This window comes from Mercenaria mercenaria, chromosome 15 (genome assembly GCF_021730395.1).
Source record: "Mercenaria mercenaria strain notata chromosome 15, MADL_Memer_1, whole genome shotgun sequence".
In the NCBI taxonomy this organism is placed as follows: domain Eukaryota; kingdom Metazoa; phylum Mollusca; class Bivalvia; order Venerida; family Veneridae; genus Mercenaria; species Mercenaria mercenaria.
The window spans coordinates 47,991,735-48,015,822 of NC_069375.1; the positions used below are offsets into that span (position 1 = coordinate 47,991,735).

Sequence of the window (24,088 nt, forward strand, 5' to 3'; positions counted from 1 at the left end):
TGAAGTGTGACGGACAGACGGATCTTACAGACGGACGGACAGAGCTATGGGGGAGACATAATGAGAGAAGAGAGAAGTTCTAAGCAGTATTCTTATCTTCAAAATGCATGTACAAAGTCCATGCAATATGCAGGAAAAAATATCAGTGAAAAATAGAAGTAACGTGGCTCTACTTTTTATCAAATTCATAAAACATCAATAAAACTAATACCGATTTTTTATTTTCCTATGTTACAGACATAGCCTTCTGTATTAAAACGTTTTGGTGCTGTGACATGCATTTGGCTGTATGCTCCTTTAAACTTGATACATGTTCTCCCATATTTCATTTGATTTCACATGCTTCAAACATATTCGAAATGATTGTCTTATTTATTAATGATGAGGGAATAATATCATATAACTCATAAATCTGAATTAAAATTTTATTATCAATAATGTACATACTTACATAAGCATAATAAAACTAACAAATAATAAATATATTTAGGCATCAATATACTGTATCTTTAGCACAATACCTCTTTTTATCAAAGGCTTATTATATTCTCTAAAATCATTTAATATCATTACACAAGATTTTGCAATTTTCGTCAAAATGCAAAAAGGCAATTTCGTGGGATATGAATTCATAGCTTTAAACTGATCAACATAAAATGAATGGGACTTTAATTGTTCATTGGGATTAAATATCATGGATTGACTAAAACTGGATAGCCACAAAAATTAGTCCCCCATGAATATTAATGATTTTACAGTATACATGTAGCTGTTTACTACATGTGTGAGTACATATACACATACAATTACTGAAATCATAACCTCTTTATCAAACTAGAAAATGCTTTTGTAAAAAAGCGCCTGTCTCCCCCAATGCAAAGTCCTATAGGCAAGAAGTCAATAGGGGTCAGGAGCGAAAGTCAAAGAGACACTGATGGTTGACTGTAACAGGGATCATCTACTTGGCATGTCCAGTCATCCCGCTAAATTTCAACACTCTTGGCCTAGTGGTTCTCAAGTCACTGTTCAGACTCCTGTGACCTTGACCTTTGATCAAGTGACCTAAAAATAAATAGGGGTCATCTACTCTGCATGTCCAATCATCCTATTAAGTTTCAACATTGTAGGTCAAGTGGTTCTCAAGTTATTTCCAAAAAATGATTTTACATGAACAGACTCCTGTGACCTTGACCTTTAATAGACTGACCCCAAAATCAATAGGGGTCATCTCCTCTGCGTGTTCAATCATCCTATGAAGTTTCAACATTCTGGGTCAAGTGGTTCTCTAGTTATTGATCAGAACTGGTTATCAATGTTAAGGCCTCTGTGACCTTGACCTTTAACAGAGTGACCCCAAAAACAATAGGGGTCATTTACTCTGCATGAACAATCATCCTATGAAGTTTCAACATTCTGGGTCGAGAGGTTCTCAAGTTATTGATCGGCAATGGTTTTCCATGTTCAGGCCCCTGTGGCCTTGACCTTAAACAGAGTGACCCTAAAATCGTTAGGGGTCATCTACTCTGCATGACCAATCATCCTATGAAGTTTCATCATTCTGGGTCAAGTGGTTCTCAAGTTATTGATTGGAAATGGTTTTCAATGTCAGGCCCCTGTGACCTTGACCTTTCACAGAGTGACCCTAAAATCGTTAGGGGTCATCTACTCTGCATGACCAATCATCCTATTAAGTTTCAACATTCTGGGTCAAGTGGTTCTCAAGTTACTGACCGGAAATGGTTTCCAATGTTCAGGCCCCTGTGACCTTGACCTTTAATGGAATGACCCTAAAATCGTTAGGGGTCATCTACTCTGCATGACCAATCATCCTATTAAGGATTTACATTCTGGGTCACGTGGTTCTCTAGTTATTGATCGGAAATGGTTTTCCATGTTCAGGGTCCTGTGACCTTGACCTTTGATGGAGTGACCCCAAAATCAATAGGGGTCATCTACTTTACATGACCAATCATCCTATGAAGTTTCAACATTCTGGGTCAAGTGGTTCTCTAGTTATTGATTGGAAATGGTTTTCAATGTTCAGGCCCCTGTGACCTTGACCTTTGACGAAGTGACCCCAAAATCAATAGGGGTCATGTATTCTTCATGACCAATCATCCTATGAAGTTTCAACATTCTGGGTCAAGTGGTTCTCTAGTTATTGATCGGAAATGGTTTTCAATGTTCAGGCCCCTGTGACCTTGACCTTTGACGGAGTGACCCCAAAATCAATAGGGGTCATCTACTCTTCATGGCCAATCATCCTATGAAGTTTCAACATTCTGGGTCAAGTGGTTCTCTAGTTATTGATCGGAAATGGTTTTCAATGTTCAGGTCCCTGTGACCTTGACCTTTGACTGAGTGACCCCAAAAACAATAGGGGCCGTCTACTCCAGCAGCCCTACAACCCTATGAAGTTTGAAGGTTCTAGGTCAAATGGTTCTCCAGTTATTGCTCGGAAATGAAGTGTGACGTACGGACGGACGGACGGACGGACGGACGGACGGAAGGACGGACGGACGGACAGGGCAAAAACAATATGTCTCCTGGGGGAGACATAATGATCAAATTCTACTTGCAGATACCAGAAAGAAATCTGGACCTGAAACTTCACTCTCATTTAGAATGACATACAAGCCAGCTTTCCTATCACATTCTGGGTTGTATAAATCACGCTTTCATTTTATCATCCTGGTTTATCAAATGTCTTTAAAATGTTAATGTATTTCTGGAAGGTTTCAATTTCATTCCTGTATGAGTCCATCTGAAATATAAATGACAAAATTTAAATAATACAGGGTATACTTCTATATGCATTTCAAAACAGTCCTTCCATTTAAACAGGTAAATCTGCACTAACAAGTCTTTCAGGCAAACTTTTTACAACATTACATCATTGCTTTTCAAAACTTCAAAACACATTTAAAACATTCCAAAACTAGGGTTGTGTGCCTGATTTTTTTGCTGGACTAATTCAGACTGGACCTTACACAACTTTTCAGAAAATTTGTGGAAAATCCCAATTTTCATAACATTTTTTCAAATAGAATCTTACAAGGAGGGCAAAACCCCTTCACTTTTTTTTTCGAGGAGGACAAAACCCCTCTCGCTTTTTTCACAAGGACAATACTAGGATGAAGGGGGTTTTGCCCTCCTCGTTAAAAATGCAAACGTGGTTTTGTCCTCCTTGTAAAAAATGCGAAGGGGGTTTTGTCCTCCTTGTAAAAAAAGATGAAGGCGGTTTTGTCCGCTTGTGCAAAAATGGACGAAGGTGGTTTTGTCTCCGCAGGGGATTTTGTCATACTCACTTCAGACATACATACAAACCTTCTTATTATCTCCTTGATCTTTGTCATTATCTCTCAATTTTCTCTCAATACCGTCTAGTTTCTTTTGTAGACCTGTTACTTTCTTTTCAAACTTTTCAATCGTTGCAGAAGGTTCAACTAAACCCTACAACATGGAATATGGAGAGATGAAGTTAGAAAAAAACAAGAGCTCGTCGAACACGAAATGCCCCCCTTGATGCATTCAGTAATAGCAAAATGAACAGAAATTATAAGCTCATTGTAAACAAAAGTTCTACCATTCTGGTTTAATCTGACCTTGACCTTTAACCTATTAACCTAACAAGAGATTACAGAATGATCTTGGCACCATCCACTGAGCCATTTTTGAATGTTCCAAATTTCAAGACTAGCTCAACGTCAAAATAAAGGTCAAATTTCATTTCAGTACAAAACAATGTGTATGTGGTCCAAATTTGAAAGCTGTGGCTTGAGAAATGTGAAAGCAGGTCACTAGATCAATTTCAAGGTCAAAGTTCATTATGGTATACAGAACTATGCATGTGCTTCAAATTTGGAGGCTGTTAGCTTGAGAAATATGAAAGTAGATAATAGGTAAAAATCAATGTCAAATTTCAATTCAGAACACAAAAATATGCATGCGGTCCAAATCTGAAGCCTGAAGCTTCAGAAATGTGAAAGAAGATCACTAGGTCAATCTCAAGATCAAAGTTCATTTCGGTATACAAAACTAGGCATGTGGTTCAAATTTGAAGGCTGTAGCTTGAGAAATATGAAAGTAGGTCACTAGGTCAAAATCAAGGTCAAATTTTATTTCGGAACACAAAACTATGCAAGTGGTCCAAATTTGAAGCCTGTGCCTTCAGAAATGTGAAAGTAGGTCACTAGGTCAATCTCAATATCAAAGTTCATTTCAGTACACAAAACTATGCTTGTGGTTCAAATTTGAAGGCTGTAGCTTGGGAAATGTGAAAGTAGGTCACTAGGTCAATAACAAGGTCAATTTTTTTCGGTACACAAACCTATGCATGTGGTCCAAATTTGAAGGCTGTAGCTACAGAAATGTGAAAGTAGGTCACTATATCAAGATCAAGGTCAACTCATGTCAAGGTTCATCTTGCCACTCAAAACTATGCATGTGGTCCAAATTTGAATGAAGTAAGTTATGGACATGAAGATTCTAAGTTTTTCCCTATATAAGTCTATATGAACCATATGACCCCTGGGGCAGGGCCATATTTGACCCTAGAGGGATAATTTGAACAAACTTGATAGAGAACCACTAAATGATGCTACATTACAAAATATCAAAGTCATAGTCTTTGTGGTTTGGACAAGAAGATTTTCAATGTTTTCCCTATATAAGTCTATGTACACCATGTGACCCCCCCAGGGCGGAGCCATATTTGACCCTAGGGGAATAATTTGAACAGTCTTAGTAGAGGACCACTAGATGATGTCATATACAAAATATCAAAGCCCTAGGCCCTGTGGTTCTGGACAAGAGGTTTTTTTAAGTTTTTCCTATTTAAGTCTACATAAACCATGTGACCCCGGGGTGGGGCCATATTTGACCCCAGGGAAATAATCTGAACAATCTTCGTAGAGGACCAATAGATTTTGCTACATACCAAATATCAAAGCCCTAGGCCCTGTGGTTTTGGACAAGAAGATCAGAAACATTTCCTGGCCAATGTGACCTTGACCTTTGACCTAATGACCTCAAAATCAATAGGGGTCATCTGCTGGTCATGGCCAACCTAACTATCAATTTTCCTGACACTAGGCCTAAGCGTTCTTGAGTTATTGCCTGGAAACCATTTTACTGTTCCTGGTCACTGTGACCTTGACCTTTGACATACTGACCTCAAAATCAATAGGGGTCATCTGCTGGTCATGACCAATCTCCCTATCAACTTTCGTGATCATAGGCCTAAGCGTTCTTGAGTTATCATCCGGAAACCGTTTTACTTTTCAGGGTCACTGTGACCTTGACCTTCAACATACTGACCTCAAAATCAATAGGGGTCATCTGCTGGTCATTAACAACCTCCCTATCAACTTTCATGATCCTAGGCCCAAGCGTTCTTGAGTTATCATCCGGAAACCGTTTTACTATTCAGGGTCACTGTGACCTTGCCCTTTGACATACAGACCTCAAAATCAATAGGGTTCATCTGCTGGTGTTGACAAACCTCCCTATTAATTTTCATGATCCTAGGCCCAAGCGTTCTTGAGTTATCATCCGGAAACGGATTGGTCTACATTCCGACCGACCGACCGACCGACATACCGACCAACCGACCGACCGACATTTGCAAAACAATATACCCCTCCTTCTTCAGGGGGGGCATAATAAAATTTTTTTGGTAAATTCTAACGAAAAAAAAGGTTTTATTTGTATTATAGCGATTTATGCATGACTTCTGCTGCAGACATACTGTGCAACGTTCTATGAAAATATGAGAGCATATTCTAAATACAAATCAAATAATCTTTTTATAACATATGCATGTACATTTTTATCTACAATATGAATTACGTAAAATTGTTTTTCAGACTTAAAGAAAATATCATAGTAAATGAATTTTGTAACACGAAAATAGTGTGCCCAATATTCGAAACACTTACGCCTTAAACTAGCGTAAAAAAGTTCATTTCTACACTCAGTATATAGATACTAACAAGTAATGTCACATTGTAAAATTAGGGGTTTAACCCTTAGCCTGCTGGTCACAGGTGGCAAAAGATTCTACCTTTGCGACCAGTGCAGACCAAGATCAGCCTGCACATCCATGCAGTCTGATCATGGTCTGCACTGTTCGCCATTCAGTCAGTTCCTTTTTGGTAAGCACCCCTTTTAACAGTTAATGGTACTGTCCAGATTGAAAGATGGACAAGTTCATTATAGAAATTTAGCAGGTTAAGGGTTAATATTTACTATATTTGCTGTCTGAATTCACGAGTTGCATCATTTGTGAATATTAGCGGAAATAAACCTGTAACGAACATCAAACAATCAACAGTATTTAACCAAATGAACCAATTCCAATTCTAAATGTAGCGAATATTTGACCTGAGGAAAATATCTGACTGTACAGTATAAGCAGTTTGAACAAACTGTAACAAGTACCTGAAGTTTGAGATGAACCACTATTCCTGTAGATACTTCTCTCTGTACACAGCCAGCTGGTATTGATGTACCGTCACTGACTAACGTAAATGATTTAACTCTCAACAGTGCATTAAACACATCCATATACTGACTTAACATATCACAGCCATCACTGCTTGCTTGTATATACACTGAAAAATAAACATTCACATACAAGCTCTCTCATTTTGTTTCTTGTAAACTTACTTTTTCGTAATTGTAACAAAGGTCTTTCAAATTAATTTAATTAATATTAATAACAAGTCTGATTAGCTTAGTACATACTATCATATATTTTCTGACTGAAGACTGAATAAATGGAAATTTTCACTGTTCATTGAGATTTTATTTCAATGATTGGTCCAATCATGAAATCACCAAAAAAAAATCTGTCCACCCATTACATCATTACAGGTGGCACCATGGTAGAACCATTGGCCTTCCATAAGCCAGCTAGATGGCTTCTTCACATGTCAAACTGAATGCCTCAAGACTGGCTGGAACCGACATTGCTGAGGGGAAAGAGGTTGTAAGTCAGTGACCTTAACCACTTGGCCACAGAGGCCCCTTTTATGATTCTTTTGTTTGTTTTCGATTAAGAGCTGTTTTCCAACAGTATTTCAGTAATGTAACAGGGCAGTTAATCAAACCAGTGTTCCTGGATTCTGTACCAGTGCAAACCGTTATCCTTAAGTGACTGCCAACTTCTCTACATGAATCAGAGGTGGAGGATGAATGATTTCAGACAAAATGTCTTCTATCAAATCGTCAGGGAGAACATGCCCCTAACCCGAGGATCGAACTCACAACCCTGCAATCCGTAAATCTACTCTCTCTCATAATTGAGCTAAGCAGGCAGGCTGCATGATTCTAGGTCAAATAGTTTTGGGGCTATGCTTGTCATAAAGTCGAACAGACTGACATACAGACAGCTGTTTGCAAGAAAGGCATGTGTAAGTACCACACCCAAAGATACTGATGGGGTGGATGATTTTGGGGGCAGAAAAAAAAGAAGCTGTTATACCTTCTACATGTTTCCTGGACAAGTTAAATGTCTGGGTAAGGGATAAAGTAACTCTACGTATTTCTCTCACTATATCCATCTCCCTGTCCAATTCTTCATTACCCCAGATATACTGGAAAATAAATAGAAACTAATATATATTGTACAATCTATCTTGGACATTTATTATCATTAAAGACAAAATTTCTATGCTTTAGGCCATTACATTTGTTTTAGGTAATTCAATCTAATTCAGGTCTGGCATAACATACCACCAAACATGGACAGGAAGAGGGGTCACCAGCATCCTGTGTTCACACATCTAATTTATAATATCTTGCAATAAATAAACACGGCATTCAAATTTCAAAAATGTCTCTAAAATGAAATGGTTACCCTAATATAAAGTGGTCCATGATAAGCCTAATACGAACCTTTTCTACAGATGGGTATTCCGCCACACAAATACTGTCAGTTCTAGGTGCGAGTCTCTGGTACAGCTCTTCTGACAAGTACGGCATAAATGGACTTATTGCACACAGGTAGGTGTTTGTACACAGGTAGAGAATCTCCTTAACAGTTGAAATATCTGCATCCTCTGACTGGGACAACTGCTTTGTGTATTCCTAGAACAGCAAAGTTCTCACATCAAATTATTGCATTAAATAATAAAATAAGTATGGTTCAAGGATTATAAATTAGTCATCAAACACAACTCTTTCAAATGACTTAACAATCAAGCTATGAAGATAAAACACAAATTGCTACTCATTAAAAATAGCTGTACAAAACTTAAAAGATCACCAAAAATGTTTTAAATAGAAATCTAAATTTAAAACATGTAGAGAACCTCATGTTGGATTTCACAATTTAGCACCATACTGTGATTTTGTATAAATCCACTTAAAAATAATTTTACATGTGTATTAAATTTAAAACTTATCTATTATATAAAAATATCTTCAAATCATTTTTACATCTTGAAATTCTAGTAAATATTATGAACCTTTAATATCAAACAAATTTGGAACGCACCAGATATATATCACAGAAATCACTGAACCAGAAACTGTACAATGCTTGTGTTGCATAGTGTAGATCATAGTTGGTGAAATGTTCCTCACACTGAGACACAAGATGACTCAGTCGGCTTAATATCCACCTATCTACACAACTTGTTACTGTGTGAGTCTGAAACAACATATAAACACATGAAAATCTTGCCCTGAAAACTGGTATTCCTACTTATGTAGAAAGTTTTGATAGGTTATTTAACATTATTCTGACAATATGGAGTATCCATTTGAATAAACATACTGGACAAGTGATAAGCATAGGAAGTCTGGTCCCATTTTGTCGGACTTACCTTTAAATCTACTGTAGAGTTGAAGTCTGGTCCCAATTTGTCGGACTTAGGCCACACCAAATTGATAAGTTGTTCATCGGATTTTTTTCTGAAAAATTTGAGGCGGTGAGCGAAAAAATAATTTAAATTTTTTTTTTGGTTTTTGAGAAAATCAGGAGCGAGCGAAGAGCAAAGAAATATATTTGTCTTCATTTGGCTCTCGACTGACTAATAAAAACCTTAAAATAGAATGTATAGCCCTTTTGAATTAAAAAGTAAGTCCCCAGGGATTGAGAAAATCTAACCCGCAGATGCACAACAACGCGAACTCGTGAAAAAATGTAATAACATTGTCATACAGTACACTGTAATCAAATATCGAATCGAATATTTACTGCTATGAAAATGTAGCATTCTTAGCTGACTTTGTTTTTGAAGTTTTTGATACATCAAATATCTATGTGAGTGTTGCTAGATCTATTAAAGCTTCTGATTTGAAACTTAGAACAGTTATTTACTGTCAAAGTCTACACCAGGAGAAACAATACTCTTAAGTCTGAATCTAGACAGAGTTACGCCCCTTTTTAACATAGATATTTTTAATTAAGTTTTATATAATGCCCAATAGCTCTGTACTTTAATAGCTTCTGACTATTATGCCCCTTTTACTGGCAAAGCTCTGATTTAGAAAAGTCGAGCATGATGTCTTATGTAAAGCTCTTTTTTCTAACTTTAAACTTTCATAACATATTAAATTTGTTGAAACAAAGTCTCAATTAAAGTCTGAAATGGAGATTAACGTGCATTAACATTAGTCTACTAAATGATTGGAAAATCTGAAAATCAAAACTGTCCTGAAAACAACTTGTAATGTTAATTTCTTACCCCACCAACTTTCGTATGCAAATGCTGATCATTTGGACAGGAAAAAAAACAGAGAACAGATAAGTGACATGCATCAATAAGTATTTACCCTTACCAAAATAATGTAGATTGATGTTATCAAACAAATTAGTATGTTTTTCTTCATCCAGTTTCAATGAAATAAATCGATTTTTTGTAGCATGTAATTTGGTAAACATTTGAAGAAAATGCCGTAACTGTATAAAAGGGAAACAACTTTAATGCAACTAGATATAAGTATTATGATTTATTATAGACGATGTGTGCGTAGTATGTATTTATTTTGATTAAAATCCATTTGAGAACAATCTGGGACTGGAAGTATAAGCATTTATACACTTTTACGTCCGTAAAAAGTAGCGCACCAAAAAATTTTGGATTGATTTTTTTCAATGGGGCGAGCGCAAGCCAAAAACAAACAAAAATATTTTTTTGTGTTTCTGAAAATATACGAGCGGCAAATCCGATGAACAACTTTTTAATTTGGTGAGGCCTTACCTTTAAATCTACTGTAGAGCTGAAGTCTGGTCCCAATTTGTCAGACTTACCTTTACATCTACTGTAGAGTTGAAATCTGGTCCCAATTTGTTGGACTTACCTTTAAATTTACTGTAGAGTTGAAGTCTGGTCCCAATTTATCTGACACATATCTGTATCCCTGCCATATTTTGTTACAAAAATTGCGATAACTTTGTACATGTAAAATATTCATGTTTATTTCTGGGTCTGAAAAATATAAATTGAATTAAGCATAAATTTAAAGTGAAAACTTCAGTAAAAGCCGAATTCAAATGTTTTGAACAAATTCAAGAAGTTTTATAATCACAACATCACAGATCAGTTGATACTAAAAATAACCCAAAAAGAGCAGTGAACTATTTTCAAACTTCCGTCTATATAAAAAGCCGCTATTTAATACAGACATAACTTTAAAGTCCTGACAGTTACCGTTTGTTTGTTTTGTTAGGTTTCAAAACACACCATCACTGTTCAAGACATATGACAACTTTTCAGCTGTATTGGCAGAAAGCACAAGATTCTTTCACTGGTTGTAGGTGCAAATGGGAATATCTGGCTTGAGGGTAACAGTTCAGCTGGCAACGAGACTGTTGATTTTTCTGCTTAAATGGTTACCCTAGAGAAAAATATTCCCTCCTGTACATACAACAAGTTACATAATTGTTTTCTTGCCTGCCATACTCATTATACAACAGTAAAAATCAAATCAAACAAATGACTTTCTTCTAAAGTGCTTTTCTTACAGGAACGTATTAACAAAAGATGAGAACTTTACATCCGTAACCAGGAAATACATCATCATGTTATAAAGACAAAGCAAAAATATAGTTCCTGTTTGGTTTAGTCATCTGCAGTGTAATGTTTTGCTCTCTGTAAAGTAACATTTTTTAAATGTAAGGAACATATGGAACTATCAAGGTATTTTACCGAGAAAAAATTATTAATGCATAAAACTACTACATAGATACAGTTTGTCATAAGTCATTTACAACATGAGAGTCATCTTTACACCCTGGGATATAAGACTGAGTTTTCCAGCACTGACAAAATCTCCGTAAGCCCCAGTCCAGTATGCAAGGAAGGCACAAGGTGCCCCTCAATCAGGGTTGTTAATAATTACTTGCAAAAGTAATGCATTAAATTAGCATTACTTAGAAAAAATCGGCATTTAATTAGCATTAGCATTACTCATTTTTGTCAAAATAATGCATTAAATTAGCATTACATAGGGTGCGATAGCATTAGCATTACTTTTTGTGAATCATTGCATGTTATAATCGAATCACTATTTGTTTGTTGTTTGTTTTTCATTTTCATTTAATTATTTTAGTTGTTTATTTCATAGCGGCAACACATGACAATCATTTGTAATGAATCAAATCTACCAACTAGGGATTATATATAATTTGTATGAAATACTTGAAATGATCCAGCAGCACCATAAGAAACACAGCATTTAAATTCTACAGTATTTTGTATTTGTCTATGTCTCCAGTGCTTGATATTGTTAATGTATTATAGTTTATCACTGTTGCATTTTATGAACATGAGCTGCTCAAAGATTTGAGCGTTTCAAGCATTTTATGCCATAAAATCTTTTAATTAACAAATAAAACAGCGATCATTTAATTTATGGTTTTATTTGGTTCTATTCTATTCTGATAGTCAGAATGGATAAATAATTTGGTAAGCAAGATTTCTTCCCCTTTAATACTCTTTATAATGAAAGTCAAATAAATATTAAAATTTACACATGAATAACTTTGTATTCATCTGCCATTAGTTTAAATCCGCTGTTTTGTAGTTTTGTAGTTCAATGCATTAATTTGCATTAGATACACTGTGTATATTGAATTGGTTACAGACAAAATTAATAGTGCTAGTGTTTTAGGTAAAATTGTATGTTCAAAAATGTTTCATACCTAGATGGCCCATATATGATTTAAATTTTATCAGTATTTAGGCAGAATATTGTGCATACCTGAACATTTGGATTGTGTTTTATGTCCTTCAGACTGAGGTTTGTGGTATATCTCTGGATCTGATCTGGTTCACACAAAGTTAACTTGAACCTGGGATTTCCAGTGATACAGAAAATAATGCCTAAGTAATGCTAAGCATTAGCACTAGCATTACTAACTTTGGCATTAAATTAGCATTATTTTTAATGCTAAAATTGAGGCATTAATTATTACTTGGCATTATTTGAAAAAAATAATGCATTATTAATGCATTAGCATTAGCATTACTACAACCCTGCCCTCAATGCATAATAATTATTTCAGTTATACAGAAGAAATATTGAAACTGAGAAACTTGCCATGAAACTTTAAATAATCATCTATTACAATATCTGACCCCAGTGACAGGGACACTAGTGCCAGTACAATAGCCCTTCCTATTCTTCAAATGGTCCAGCTAAAATCATATATATTCATTTAGATGAGATGACAACCTACCTTTAAAATTATAAGAGCAGAGAGCAAATCTAAGAGCATCTGTACCACACTCTGGTATTCCATTAGGAAAGTCTTGTTTCTGACCTTTCTTTGCAAGCTCTATCTCTTTGGGGTCAAGATTACTCTCCTCTACTTGCTTGTTTAGTTCCTATATTGTAACATTATCTATATTAAGGCATAAGAATACTTCATTAAGATATGATAAAACTATACTGAAGCATAAAAAACTATACTGAGGCATGAGAAAACTACAAAAACTAAATTTAGACATTAGAAAACTATATTGAGACATGAGAAAACAATACTGAGGCATGAGAAAACTATACTGAGGCATGAAAAAACTATTTTTAGAGATGACAAAATTATACTGAAGCACGCACAGGAAAACTAAGCTGGTGCATGAGTAAGCTATATTAAGACATGAGAAAACTATACTGAAACACAAGAAAACTATATTAGGGCATGAGAAAACTATACTGAAACATGAGAAAACTATCTGAAGGTACAAGAAAACCATACTGAAAGATGTAAAAAAAATAACTTAAAGCATGAGAAAACTATACGGAGACCTGAGAAATAAACCAGCAAAATAAACATTCTCTTATCTTAACAGTTGGAAATCCATGATTTCATATCTCCATGATTAGGGCAAAACCACAAAATTTTTTACCCATCAAACTGAATTACTTCACAGCATACTATAATTATATTATCATCTGAAGGTCAAATGTCGGAAAGAATACTAGACACTAACAAAACAATACCTAAATCTATGTAATATTTCTAGAAATCATAAATTATTCTAGGCTCAACTCACCTCTAATGATATTCCATGTATAACATCCATTGGATCAATGACATTACCCAAAGATTTACTCATCTTTCGACCCTGAGCATCTCGCAGTATACCGTGAAGTAAAACCTACAAATATACATGAAGTATTTCTCAAAATTTTGTATCATATCATGTCAAAACTTTCATTTAAACTTACGACTTTTAACGACACCTGTATATGCAGTCATTCATCTTCAATATCAAAAGAAAAAAAGATTTAAATGTATATCATATCAAACTAAAAATAAAGTTAAACTATCTGCATAAAGCATTCAAAATTAAAAGTGATATCCAATCAAACTCCCCGGGGCAGATAAACCTCGACCATTCATCTCCTTAACATCTAATCAATAAAATTCAACAATGAGGAGATACGAAATGGTAAAATGTTTCACATTTCTTGTCCAATTAATCATTTTGCATTTTTCATGTATTTTATTACCTATAAATTGGTAGAACAAATGTCTATGTCTATCAATCTGAATGAGCGCTTTGTAATACTATTTATAGGAACAGCATTCCAATTAAGCAAATGCTACAACTCACTTTTGAGAAAGGAAGCTGTCCAGTCATTTTCTGTCCCATCATCACCATCCTGGCAACCCAGAAGAAAATGATGTCACTTCCTGTTTCTAAGAGGCTGCTGGGATAGTATTTTGATAAATCTGCTGTCTATAACAAAAGGTTAAAATACTTCTAAATTTAGAAAAGGTGCAGTAAGTCACAAATGAATGCATTCAAAGTAATACAAAAAAATAATACCCAACCACAGAAGACGTCAGAATTTGTGGTTAACATCCATTTTCAAATCAATGATAATTATTGTATTTACTACTTTATTGATATAAATTGGGAAATGTCCCAATTCTTTACCGTAACGATGCCTTACCCTGACTTAACAGTTTAAACGTGTAAAAAGCAATCAAGCATATACAGCAACTTATATTACAATATGAGGAATGGAAAAATGTAAAAACTTGCTATGAAATAATTTTGTGTGTGTGCAAAAACCAATGTGTTTTCAATTTTTAAAGATAAAATTGATAGGAATTTGTTTGTTTTTATTTGGATTTAATTTCATAAGAAGAGCAAACATGAAAACTAAGACTTTTTTTTGTCCGGTTTAACGTTGCACCGACATATTTATTGGCCATATGGCAACTTTCTAGCTTTGATGGTGGAAAAAGACCCCAAGTGCCCCTCTGTGCATTACTTCATCACGGGTGGGCACCTGCCTAAAACTCGCAACCTTCCGTAAGCCAGCTGGATGGCTTCCTCAAATGAAGAATTCAACGCCCCGAGGGAGGTCGAACCCACATCTGTAAGGGGCAAATGATGAAGTCAGTAACTTTTATCACTCTAAGAAAATTAGTCCCCTATTTATATTAACGATTTCACAATATGTGGCAATTCTGAAGCTTCATAGCACAAGCAATAATGCTACCTGATCTGGCCATCCATGAACAGAAAATGGAAACAGTGCAGATGAGAACCAGGTATCCAAAACATCTTCATCTGAAAAAATGTAAGATAGATTTATTATCATCAATCTTAATTACCCACTTATCAAAACTAAAATGAGCAGATACAATCGTATTAAAGAACTAGAATTATAACTGAAGTAAATGTAAATTTAATGATTATCATATGAATAAATGTTAGAATTTCACCATTCTAGGGTACAGACTTGAAACACCTCGGATAAGATCCTATTCAAGTATACTTCAGAGGCAAATACCCTGAAATCCTGAAAATAAGCCTGTTTTGAAAATAAGCCAGTCTCGAAAATAAGCCACCATTTCACTACAGGCAAAAGGGCTCATAAATAAGCCGCACTCAAAAATAAGCCATCTAGTTTTTTGTATAAGTTATAGTATCAATGACTTTGTTCTGACATCATATAAGATAGTAAAAGTTATCAAAGTGTACATAGCAGATTATTTCCACATGTAATAGCAATAAAACATACTTTGGAATAAAAACACTTAAAACAATGCAAGTTGTGCTGATTTTTAAAACCCTGGACAAATTAAAACTTTAAAAGCAATAAAATTCCTGTCTCAAACACTTCTTGTCACGTCAGTTCTACTAATTATCATGACCGGTCTTTATAACACAATGCAGTGTTTATCACGTATTGCGTAAGATATTCATACTTGTTGGGTGATTAAATCATAGATGTATTTGTTTGTTAGGCCAGACAAAACTTTTTAATGAGTAATTATCTGTTAGCATCGGTTTATTTTCATTAAGAAATTGTAACAAATTGTAACAAAACTGACCAGTATGTTAGAAGTATAAGTATTTACCGACCTCAATGTTTTTACTAAAGATAAAAATATATGACATCCATATCTTCAGTATTTTGGTACTCGAAAATACGCCGTTTTTTTTTAACTGTTACTGAATATATGTAATCAAAAGTTTGCCGGACTAAAAAATAAGCAGGTCCCAATAATAAGCCATCAAATCCTTTCGAAAATTTAAAATAAGCCGCGGATTATTTTCGAGATTTCAGGGTATATCACAGCTTGGAAACACAAGTTAATTTCCTTTATGATATTGTCCTTCATTTTTAAACATACATTCTTTCAAGATCGCCATGAACTTTTAGCATCAAATAAAACTAAATACAGTGAAATCATTAATACTTGTTGAGAACTGATTTTCCTATGTATCCTTGTTGCAAGTCCATTATAGAAATGTAGCAGGATAAGGGTTAAAGCTGAAATTCACAAATTCATATCCCTAAGAAAAAGCAGTTTTAGGCAAAAACCACCAAATTTTATGCTCACAAAATTACCCTGATGAATTTCTATATTTCAATTTGGAAAGCACCATTAACTGTTAAAAGGGCTGATTACCAAAATATACTGACTGAATAGTGAACAGTGCAGATCTTAATCAGCCTGCACAGATGGCAGAATCAATCGTGTCCAGCATGAAAAGGGTTAAAAGATATCACAGTATATTGAAAGCATTACCCTGTTGAAGAGTGAAGTCCTTTCTGTTCAGACCTAACTGTTTCTCTGCTTTAACATAGGCATCTTCCTTTGTGTGTGCACTGATCCATATCTCCTCATTCACAGACTGCAAATATAATAACAGTATTTAACTTTGTGATACGTGTACAGAGTAAATCTGCCATAAGGAAAAAACTGGCATTCAAAGTGCTGTTTGCAGAGACCGCTGTATTTGCATGCAACAATAAAATAGGAACACATCTTATTTTAATGAACAATTCATTAGCCAGACTAGATAATGTGAAATTGCATGTGTTTGCTGGGATTCAATTTTGTGGATTAACACAAACACAAAATCCAAGAAAATATGAACCTTTAACCTGCTAAATTTCAAAAATTGACTGGTCTGTCATTCAATTTGGGCAGTACCATTCATTATTGGCAGAAGTGTTCATTTAAGATTTACTGACTGAATAGCGAACAGTGCAGACCATGATCAGCCTGCACGGATGTGCAGGCTGATCTTGGTCTGCATTGGGCGCAAAGGCAGAATCACTTTCCGCCAGCAGGCTAAAGGTCAAGGATTTCACAGTAACCACATGATGATAGAGAAATCAAAACTGTTATATGTATACCTGTTTTGACTTCAGTATAACTTTATATGCTGGTATTCTATGACCCCACCATATCTGTCTTGAAATACACCAATCACTGCAAAAAAAGAAAAGCTTATTTTCTCTTGTAATTTAAGAAAACAAATGCAGTTCTTGTCATTGAAATTAATGGCAAAATTATAACAAATATACATCAAATATCTAAGTTTCTTTATTATTCATATACTCTTAACAACTACAATACACCATATGAAAAATACACCTTACTGACGAAAAAAACAACAACTAAATTTGAACATCCTTGCTAATTTAAGGGTTGAAACACAACAAAGGTAAAAAAAAACAAGAGGACCATGATGGTCCTGAATCGCTCACCTCTTCCCGCATGACCCAGTTTTGAGTATGACGTCGTTTTTTCTATTATTTGACATAGTGACCTAGTTTTTGAGCTCATGTGACCCAGTTTTGAACTTGACCTAGATATTATCAAGATTAAAGTTCTGACCAATTTTCATGAAGATCCATTGAAAAATATGGTCTCTAGAGAGGTCACAAGGTTTTTCTATTATTTGACCTATTGACCTAGTTTTCGAAGGTACGTGACCCTGTTTTGAACTTTACCTAGATATCATCAAGGTGAACATTCTCACTAATTTTCATGAAGATCTCATGAAAAATATGGCCTTTAGAGAGGTCACTGGGTTTTTCTATTTTTATACCTACTGGCCTAGTTTTGACCGCACGTGACCCAGTTTCGAAACTGAACTAGATATCATCAAGGTGAAGATTCGGATCAATTTTCATGAAGATCCATTGAAAAATATGGCCTCTAGAGAGGTCAAAAGATTTTAATAATTTTAGACCTACTGACCTAGTTTTTGACCGCACATGACCCAGTTTCGAACTTGACCTAGATATCAACAAGATGAACACTTAGACCAATTTTCATACAGATCCCCTGAAAAATATGGCCTTTAGAGAGGTCACAAGGTTTTTCTATTATTTGACCTACTGACCTAGTTTTTGACGGCACGTGACCCACTTTCGAACTTGACCTAGATATCATTAAGATGAACATTCAGACCAACTTTCATACAGATCCCATGAAAAATATGGCCTCTAGAGAGGTCACAAGGTTTTTCTATTATTTGACCTACTGACCTAGTTTTTGAGGAACATGACCCACTTTCGAACTCGACCTAGATATCATCAAGATGAACATTCAGACCAATTTTCATACAGATCCCATGAAAAATATGGCCTCTAGAGAGGTCACAAGGTTTTTCTATTATTTGACCTACTGACCTAGTTTTTGAAGCCACATGACCCAGTTTCGAACCTGACCTAGATATCATCAAGGTGAACGTTCTGATCAATTTTCATGAAGATCTTGTGAAATATATGGCCTCTAGAGAGGTCACAAGGTTTTTCTATTTTTAGACCTACTGACCTAGTTTTTGATGGCACGTGACCCAGTTTTGAACTTGACCTAGATATCATCAAGATGAACATGCTGACCAACTTTCATAAAGATCCCATGAAAAATGTGACCTCTAGAGTGGTCACAAGCAAAAGTTTACGGACGGACGCACAAACGACGGACGACGGACACCGCGCGATCACAAAAGCTCACCTTGTCACTTTGTGACAGGTGAGCTAAAAAAAAAAAAAAATACATGTACTTAATAAGTAAACAAAAAATCCTATTGTATCACACTCAACTGCACTAATTTGCAACAATCTGATTTTCTAAAATTTAAAACTTTTCCACTTAGATTTAGTAACACAAAACATAGTAAAGAAATTGAACTTCAATGAACTAAAATAATGCTTAAGAGGGTCATGGGTAACAGCCCTACTGGGGTCATGATACCACCTTTTCATAAGACACCAGTACTGGTTTTTCCAGGACTCGGACTCAAGGGTGGTTCAAAGAAGCTTGAAGCTTTCATCACAATCAAGCTAAAACAAAAATTAGTAAAAACTAAAATAATGCTTACCTTGATCTATCATCTTTAAGAAATTCATACCAAATCTTCTTATAAAACTCAGGAGTAAATGTCAGACTGCCACTTTCTACAGCCTAAAAAAATAAATTATATACTGGCATGCTAATATTAAAGTCTTTTTTAGTTTATTACAGTAACTGTTAAATCATGTACTTAAACTTATGCAAAGTAACCTATATAAGAAATTCTATTTCATAACTAGCAGCCAATGCCTTAAAGCTTTTTCCCTGTATGCTTCATAAAAATGCTTTTAGGAAACATGCCAGTAAGGTTTTTTGTCAAAACTAGGCAAAAATTTCAATTAGCCATGACATATTACTAGCAGTTTAGTCACCTGTTTCATTGCAATGACTTGCATTTAATGTTTCAGATGATCTCTGTTAAAAATTGTGCTGTTCATTCTGCAGTGAATGATTCTTTTTTGACAAAACTGTTTTTATAGACTCTTAGAATGATTGCAAGTTTCTGTCTTGATTAAATAAAAAAAAGATCCTTTTTACCACTGGAAATATGACCCAGTTATAGAATCAGCCAAAACAATTATCTGCAAGCAGTACTACTATGTTGGTGCATGTACTTACCTTAATAGCATCAGAAGCCATTTCTTCACAGTTGACATACCACTGTGCCTTTAACCTTGGTTCTATCACATCCTTAGATCTACTACACACAGGTAAGACCATTGAATGCGGCTGTTTTCCTTTGAATAAACCCTTCTCCCCTAGCGCCTCCGCCACTTTTCTTCTGGCATCAAATCTCTTCATTCCCATAAAGTGGTCAGGAACATTTTCCATTTCTCCAGAATCATTAATGACATTTATTGATTCTAGGTTATGACGTATCCCGATGTTACAGTCATTATGATCATGGGCCGGAGTGATTTTTACAGCTCCTACAATACACAACTGACCAAAGTTGAAATTTACAGTACCATATCAAATTTTCATAATATCAATATTCTGTTTTATATAGCTAGAATTCTCCTACCATTGTAAATGATGTTAATTTTGAAACATGTTTAAAAGCAAGAAATGAGACCAAAAAAAATAAAACATTGTCCACATATTACACAATTTGGAACTCAGGCAGCAGTTTTTACTACTGACTGGCAAGCCATTTAATATGTGTTTTATTACTGTACATGACATCAGAAATAAATTTTCATATTTTTCTTCTACAAATTTTGACGTTAACCAAGCAAAATTTAGTACAGAATTATAGACCAGTCAGTAGCACAAACTATGGATAAGCGATTTATACATTGAGGTGTAATGTAATAACATTAATGTAGACAATACTATACATGTATTGTTTCATTTTTCACATGCCATTGTTAAAAGACATGTTCTGTCTAAGCCTACTTCTATTTATGCTGTTAGTTAACTGAGAGATTTTCCCTAAAATTTTATCACCTGTAATTTTTGGAAGCGATAGAAATTTATGTACAAACTAAACAGTGAGCATGTATATGGTTTTATTAAATAGGGGACTGAGCAACATAATATTACCTGTGCCGAAGTTCAAGTCTACATAATCATCACAGATTATAGGAATTTGCCTGTCAACTAATGGGTGTTGGACAAACTCGCTGTGCAGGTGTTTATACCGTGGATCCTCTGGATGGATGGCTATGGCTGTATCTCCGAGCATTGTCTCTAAACGTGTGGTCGATACTGTTATTCTCTCATCTAATTAACAACGAAAATGAATCAACATTTCATCAACTTCCTTTGAAAATCCATTTCAACAAAATCAGTTTTGCATTTACCTATGCTAACAATGCTATTTAAGCAGAATGGACATGGAAAAAGTACATAATGTTCAATAGCATCAAAAGAGTGTAATACTACGTCACTACGGTAAACTTTGAAATAATTAATTTTCATGTGGGGTTAATTTTGCAGATTTCATTTTTGGGCCAACCCACAAGTTTAAATCCCAATGAGCAAGTAAAACATCAACAAAATTTCTGCTCATGAAAATAAATGATTTCACAGTATCACGACTCCATTATTGCATTTATATATTTCAAAACATCCAATATCAACTTTCTGACATTCATACACTTTGTATTCTGCCATTCATAAGTACAGTCTTTGTCTGGATGTTAGTTTTGGGTTTAAATATCCTAAGTATGTTTTAATTGTTTGAAATAAAATATATGTTTAAAGGTATAAATGTTGTTGTACCAAATAACACATGCATTTTTTTATGTTCAAATACATACCTGAATTAACAACAGGATAATCAAAAGAAGCCATTTCACCAAACACTTGAGGTTTGCTATAACCAGGGACAGACATTCTGGTAGGTCCTTCCAAACTTACATTCTCAACCTGTGTTTAAATGATTGCTTCAGTTCCACTTGTACTTTCTTTTTGAAAGGTACCCATCCTTTTCAAATATGTTGGGTTTAAGTTTGTTCAGTTTAAATTCATACTTATTCAGTTTAGCTCAACTGTGATTAAAGCTTCAAGCTTATTTGAACCACTCTCGCGTCAGCTTGCTGGAAAAACAAATACTGGTTGTCATATGAAAGTTATGACTGTGTCCCAAGTGGCTGTGGCTCAAACCCATGACGCCAAAATTGAGTGACCAACACCTTAACCATTAGACTACCACACTGCTTAAGGCTGTTTTCAACAGTATTTCAGTTATATACATAAATCAGAAAACTTAGGATTCCAAACCATTACAAAACCGGTTCTCTGCAAGTAACTAACTGTGTTACTTACTGTAAAACAACTTCTCCACATAAATCGAAAGTGGAAGACAACTGAACAACTGTTTCACCAATGAGAACATACATCTCAGCCTGGGTTCAAAACTAAGACGATCCATTTGAAAATCTTGTGCTCTACCTATTCAGCTGTTTGTTCAAAACCTGATGGCTATTTCAAATAATATAAAAATATTTTATATGCTCTGGAAGTTATTTCAAATTTTGAAAATCACAGCAAGTAAGAGCTAGAAAATTTATATACTGCATTTTACCTCAATATCAGAAATTGCTGACTTGAGTTGGCAAGACCAGTTAACCAATCTGTTACTTCTGTATATCAGACCTTCGTCATGTAGACGAACAAATGCCTCAGTAACAGCCTCACTCATTGTCTGCAAAACAAATAAGGAAATATGTTAGTAAGGGTATACCGTAATGTAGTTTTTTTAGCAACTTTATACTTGTGTGCAATGACATAATCTGAAAAACTGTGGCATTCTCAATAAAGAGTAAGCTGCTCCTACTTAATTCAATGAGGCAAAGTTTTGAAAAGGCACTATCATGGCTGAGTGGTTACAGTTGTTGTCTTCAAATCGCTTGCAATGAGGGTTCCAAACCTCGCTTTAAGTGTGGAACATTTCATGCAGCCATTCATGTCAGGAAGCCATCCAGCTGGTTTACGTAAGGTCAGTGGTTCGAGCATGTTGCCCATCTAAGGTGAAATAAGCCCATAGGGGAAACTGGGGTCTTTCTCCACCTTTAAAAGATTGAAGTCACCAAATGGCCTATTAGTAAATTGTGTTGGTGTAACTTCAACCGCAACAAAGTTTTAGAAGGCACCGCAATGCAGAGCAATATACGCCCAAAGGTATGAGCTTGACCTTGAAACGAGCCATTGGAAACATGTGCTCTGCACATCATCTCGATGTGGTGAACATTTGGTGAACATTTGTGCCAAGTTTCTTTAAAATCCTTCAAGCAGTTCAGAGTTACAAAGCAGACACGAAACAAAGTCATATGACCTTTGAGACCTAAGTGTGACCTTGACCTTAAAGCGAGACATCAAAAACATGCATGTCGTCTCAATGTGGTGAACATTTATGTCTCAACCAACGATATCCATCAAAATAAGTCCCTACAAATTTTAATAATTTAACAGTATCTATGGCAATAACTTGTGCCTTTGACATTATTGAGCTGAAACAATACTGAATTCCTACTAAAACTGCCATCTATTGCTTTTACTTCACTCAGTAAATGACTAACCGTGTCCATAGTAAAACAGGCACGTTCCCAGTCTAGGGATGCTCCCATCTTCTTCATCTGGTTATAAATTGTGTCCCCTTTACTGAAATGAGAAAACCCAAATAAGCCTACAAAATGTACATATCAACTACCAAATGTTAACATATTCCTGAACTTGCTCTCCCAACTCTTTTGCAAAACTGGTGAGAACAAAAGGGTAATATATATTGTATTGGCCTACTTATTTTTCAAGACCATGATATTTTGTCTAAACTCTCTTCTACTACAAACAGTGATTTATAATACTTCATTCAGAGTAAGTAATAAATATGTAAAAGCAGTGTGAATTTTTTATCAACTTTAACTTTTATAAAATTCACATATTTAAACAAATAGCAGTTAACTGTTACCACTAAACCACGATATCTCTAAATTGCAAATAAATGATACACAATATAAACCATCTTTCAAATACTTCTTTAGAAAACTCATTTTGAAATCGCAAGATTCTGCTAAAGACAACTCATAACTGTAATTCTTGTACTAACCTATCCTTCCATTTCCAAACACGTCTCAGGAACTCTTCTCTACCCAGATCATGCCGTGTTTTTCTCTCATCCTTCCACAACTGTTTTTCTACAACAACTTGTGTTGCTATTCCGGCATGGTCACAACCTGGTATCCACACAGTCTTGTGTCCTTTCATGCGACTCCTTATGAAACAAGAATAGCAAACTGTCAAAATATACATCTTTCACAGCAATCACTTTTGACTTTTAAAAATACTTTACTTATTAACCCTTATCATGCTGGACACAATCGATTCTGCCTTTGCGACTAGTGTAGATCATGATCAGCCTGCACATCCATGCAGTCTGATCAAGATCTGCACTGTTTGCTATTCAATCAGTATCTTTTTGGGTAGCAAACCTTTTAACAGTTAATGGTACTGTCCAAACTGGAAGACAGACAAGTTCATTATAGGAATTTAGCAGGGTAAGGGTCAAGA

The 24,088-nt window shown here is 35.1% G+C and overlaps 1 protein-coding gene across 1 annotated transcript in view; it reads right to left on the reverse strand.

The window, feature by feature from the left end:
• Positions 1-411: 411 nt before the first annotated feature.
• LOC123552291 (valine--tRNA ligase-like) overlaps positions 412-24,088 on the reverse strand; it is a 31,001-nt gene continuing 7,324 nt past the window's right edge. Inside the window, exons 5-24 of the mRNA XM_053525204.1 lie at positions 23,628-23,792; positions 23,101-23,182; positions 22,107-22,226; positions 21,340-21,448; positions 20,621-20,800; positions 19,694-20,004; positions 19,104-19,186; positions 17,125-17,200; positions 16,511-16,616; positions 14,971-15,041; positions 14,073-14,198; positions 13,509-13,613; positions 12,692-12,839; positions 10,312-10,439; positions 8,501-8,656; positions 7,900-8,091; positions 7,487-7,598; positions 6,442-6,614; positions 3,328-3,453; positions 412-2,764 (exon numbers count right to left, since the gene is read on the reverse strand). Coding sequence (XP_053381179.1) covers positions 2,687-2,764; positions 3,328-3,453; positions 6,442-6,614; positions 7,487-7,598; positions 7,900-8,091; positions 8,501-8,656; positions 10,312-10,439; positions 12,692-12,839; positions 13,509-13,613; positions 14,073-14,198; positions 14,971-15,041; positions 16,511-16,616; positions 17,125-17,200; positions 19,104-19,186; positions 19,694-20,004; positions 20,621-20,800; positions 21,340-21,448; positions 22,107-22,226; positions 23,101-23,182; positions 23,628-23,792 — 2,647 coding nt within the window. The 3' untranslated portion in view covers positions 412-2,686. The remainder of the gene's footprint in view (positions 2,765-3,327; positions 3,454-6,441; positions 6,615-7,486; positions 7,599-7,899; positions 8,092-8,500; positions 8,657-10,311; positions 10,440-12,691; positions 12,840-13,508; positions 13,614-14,072; positions 14,199-14,970; positions 15,042-16,510; positions 16,617-17,124; positions 17,201-19,103; positions 19,187-19,693; positions 20,005-20,620; positions 20,801-21,339; positions 21,449-22,106; positions 22,227-23,100; positions 23,183-23,627; positions 23,793-24,088) is intronic.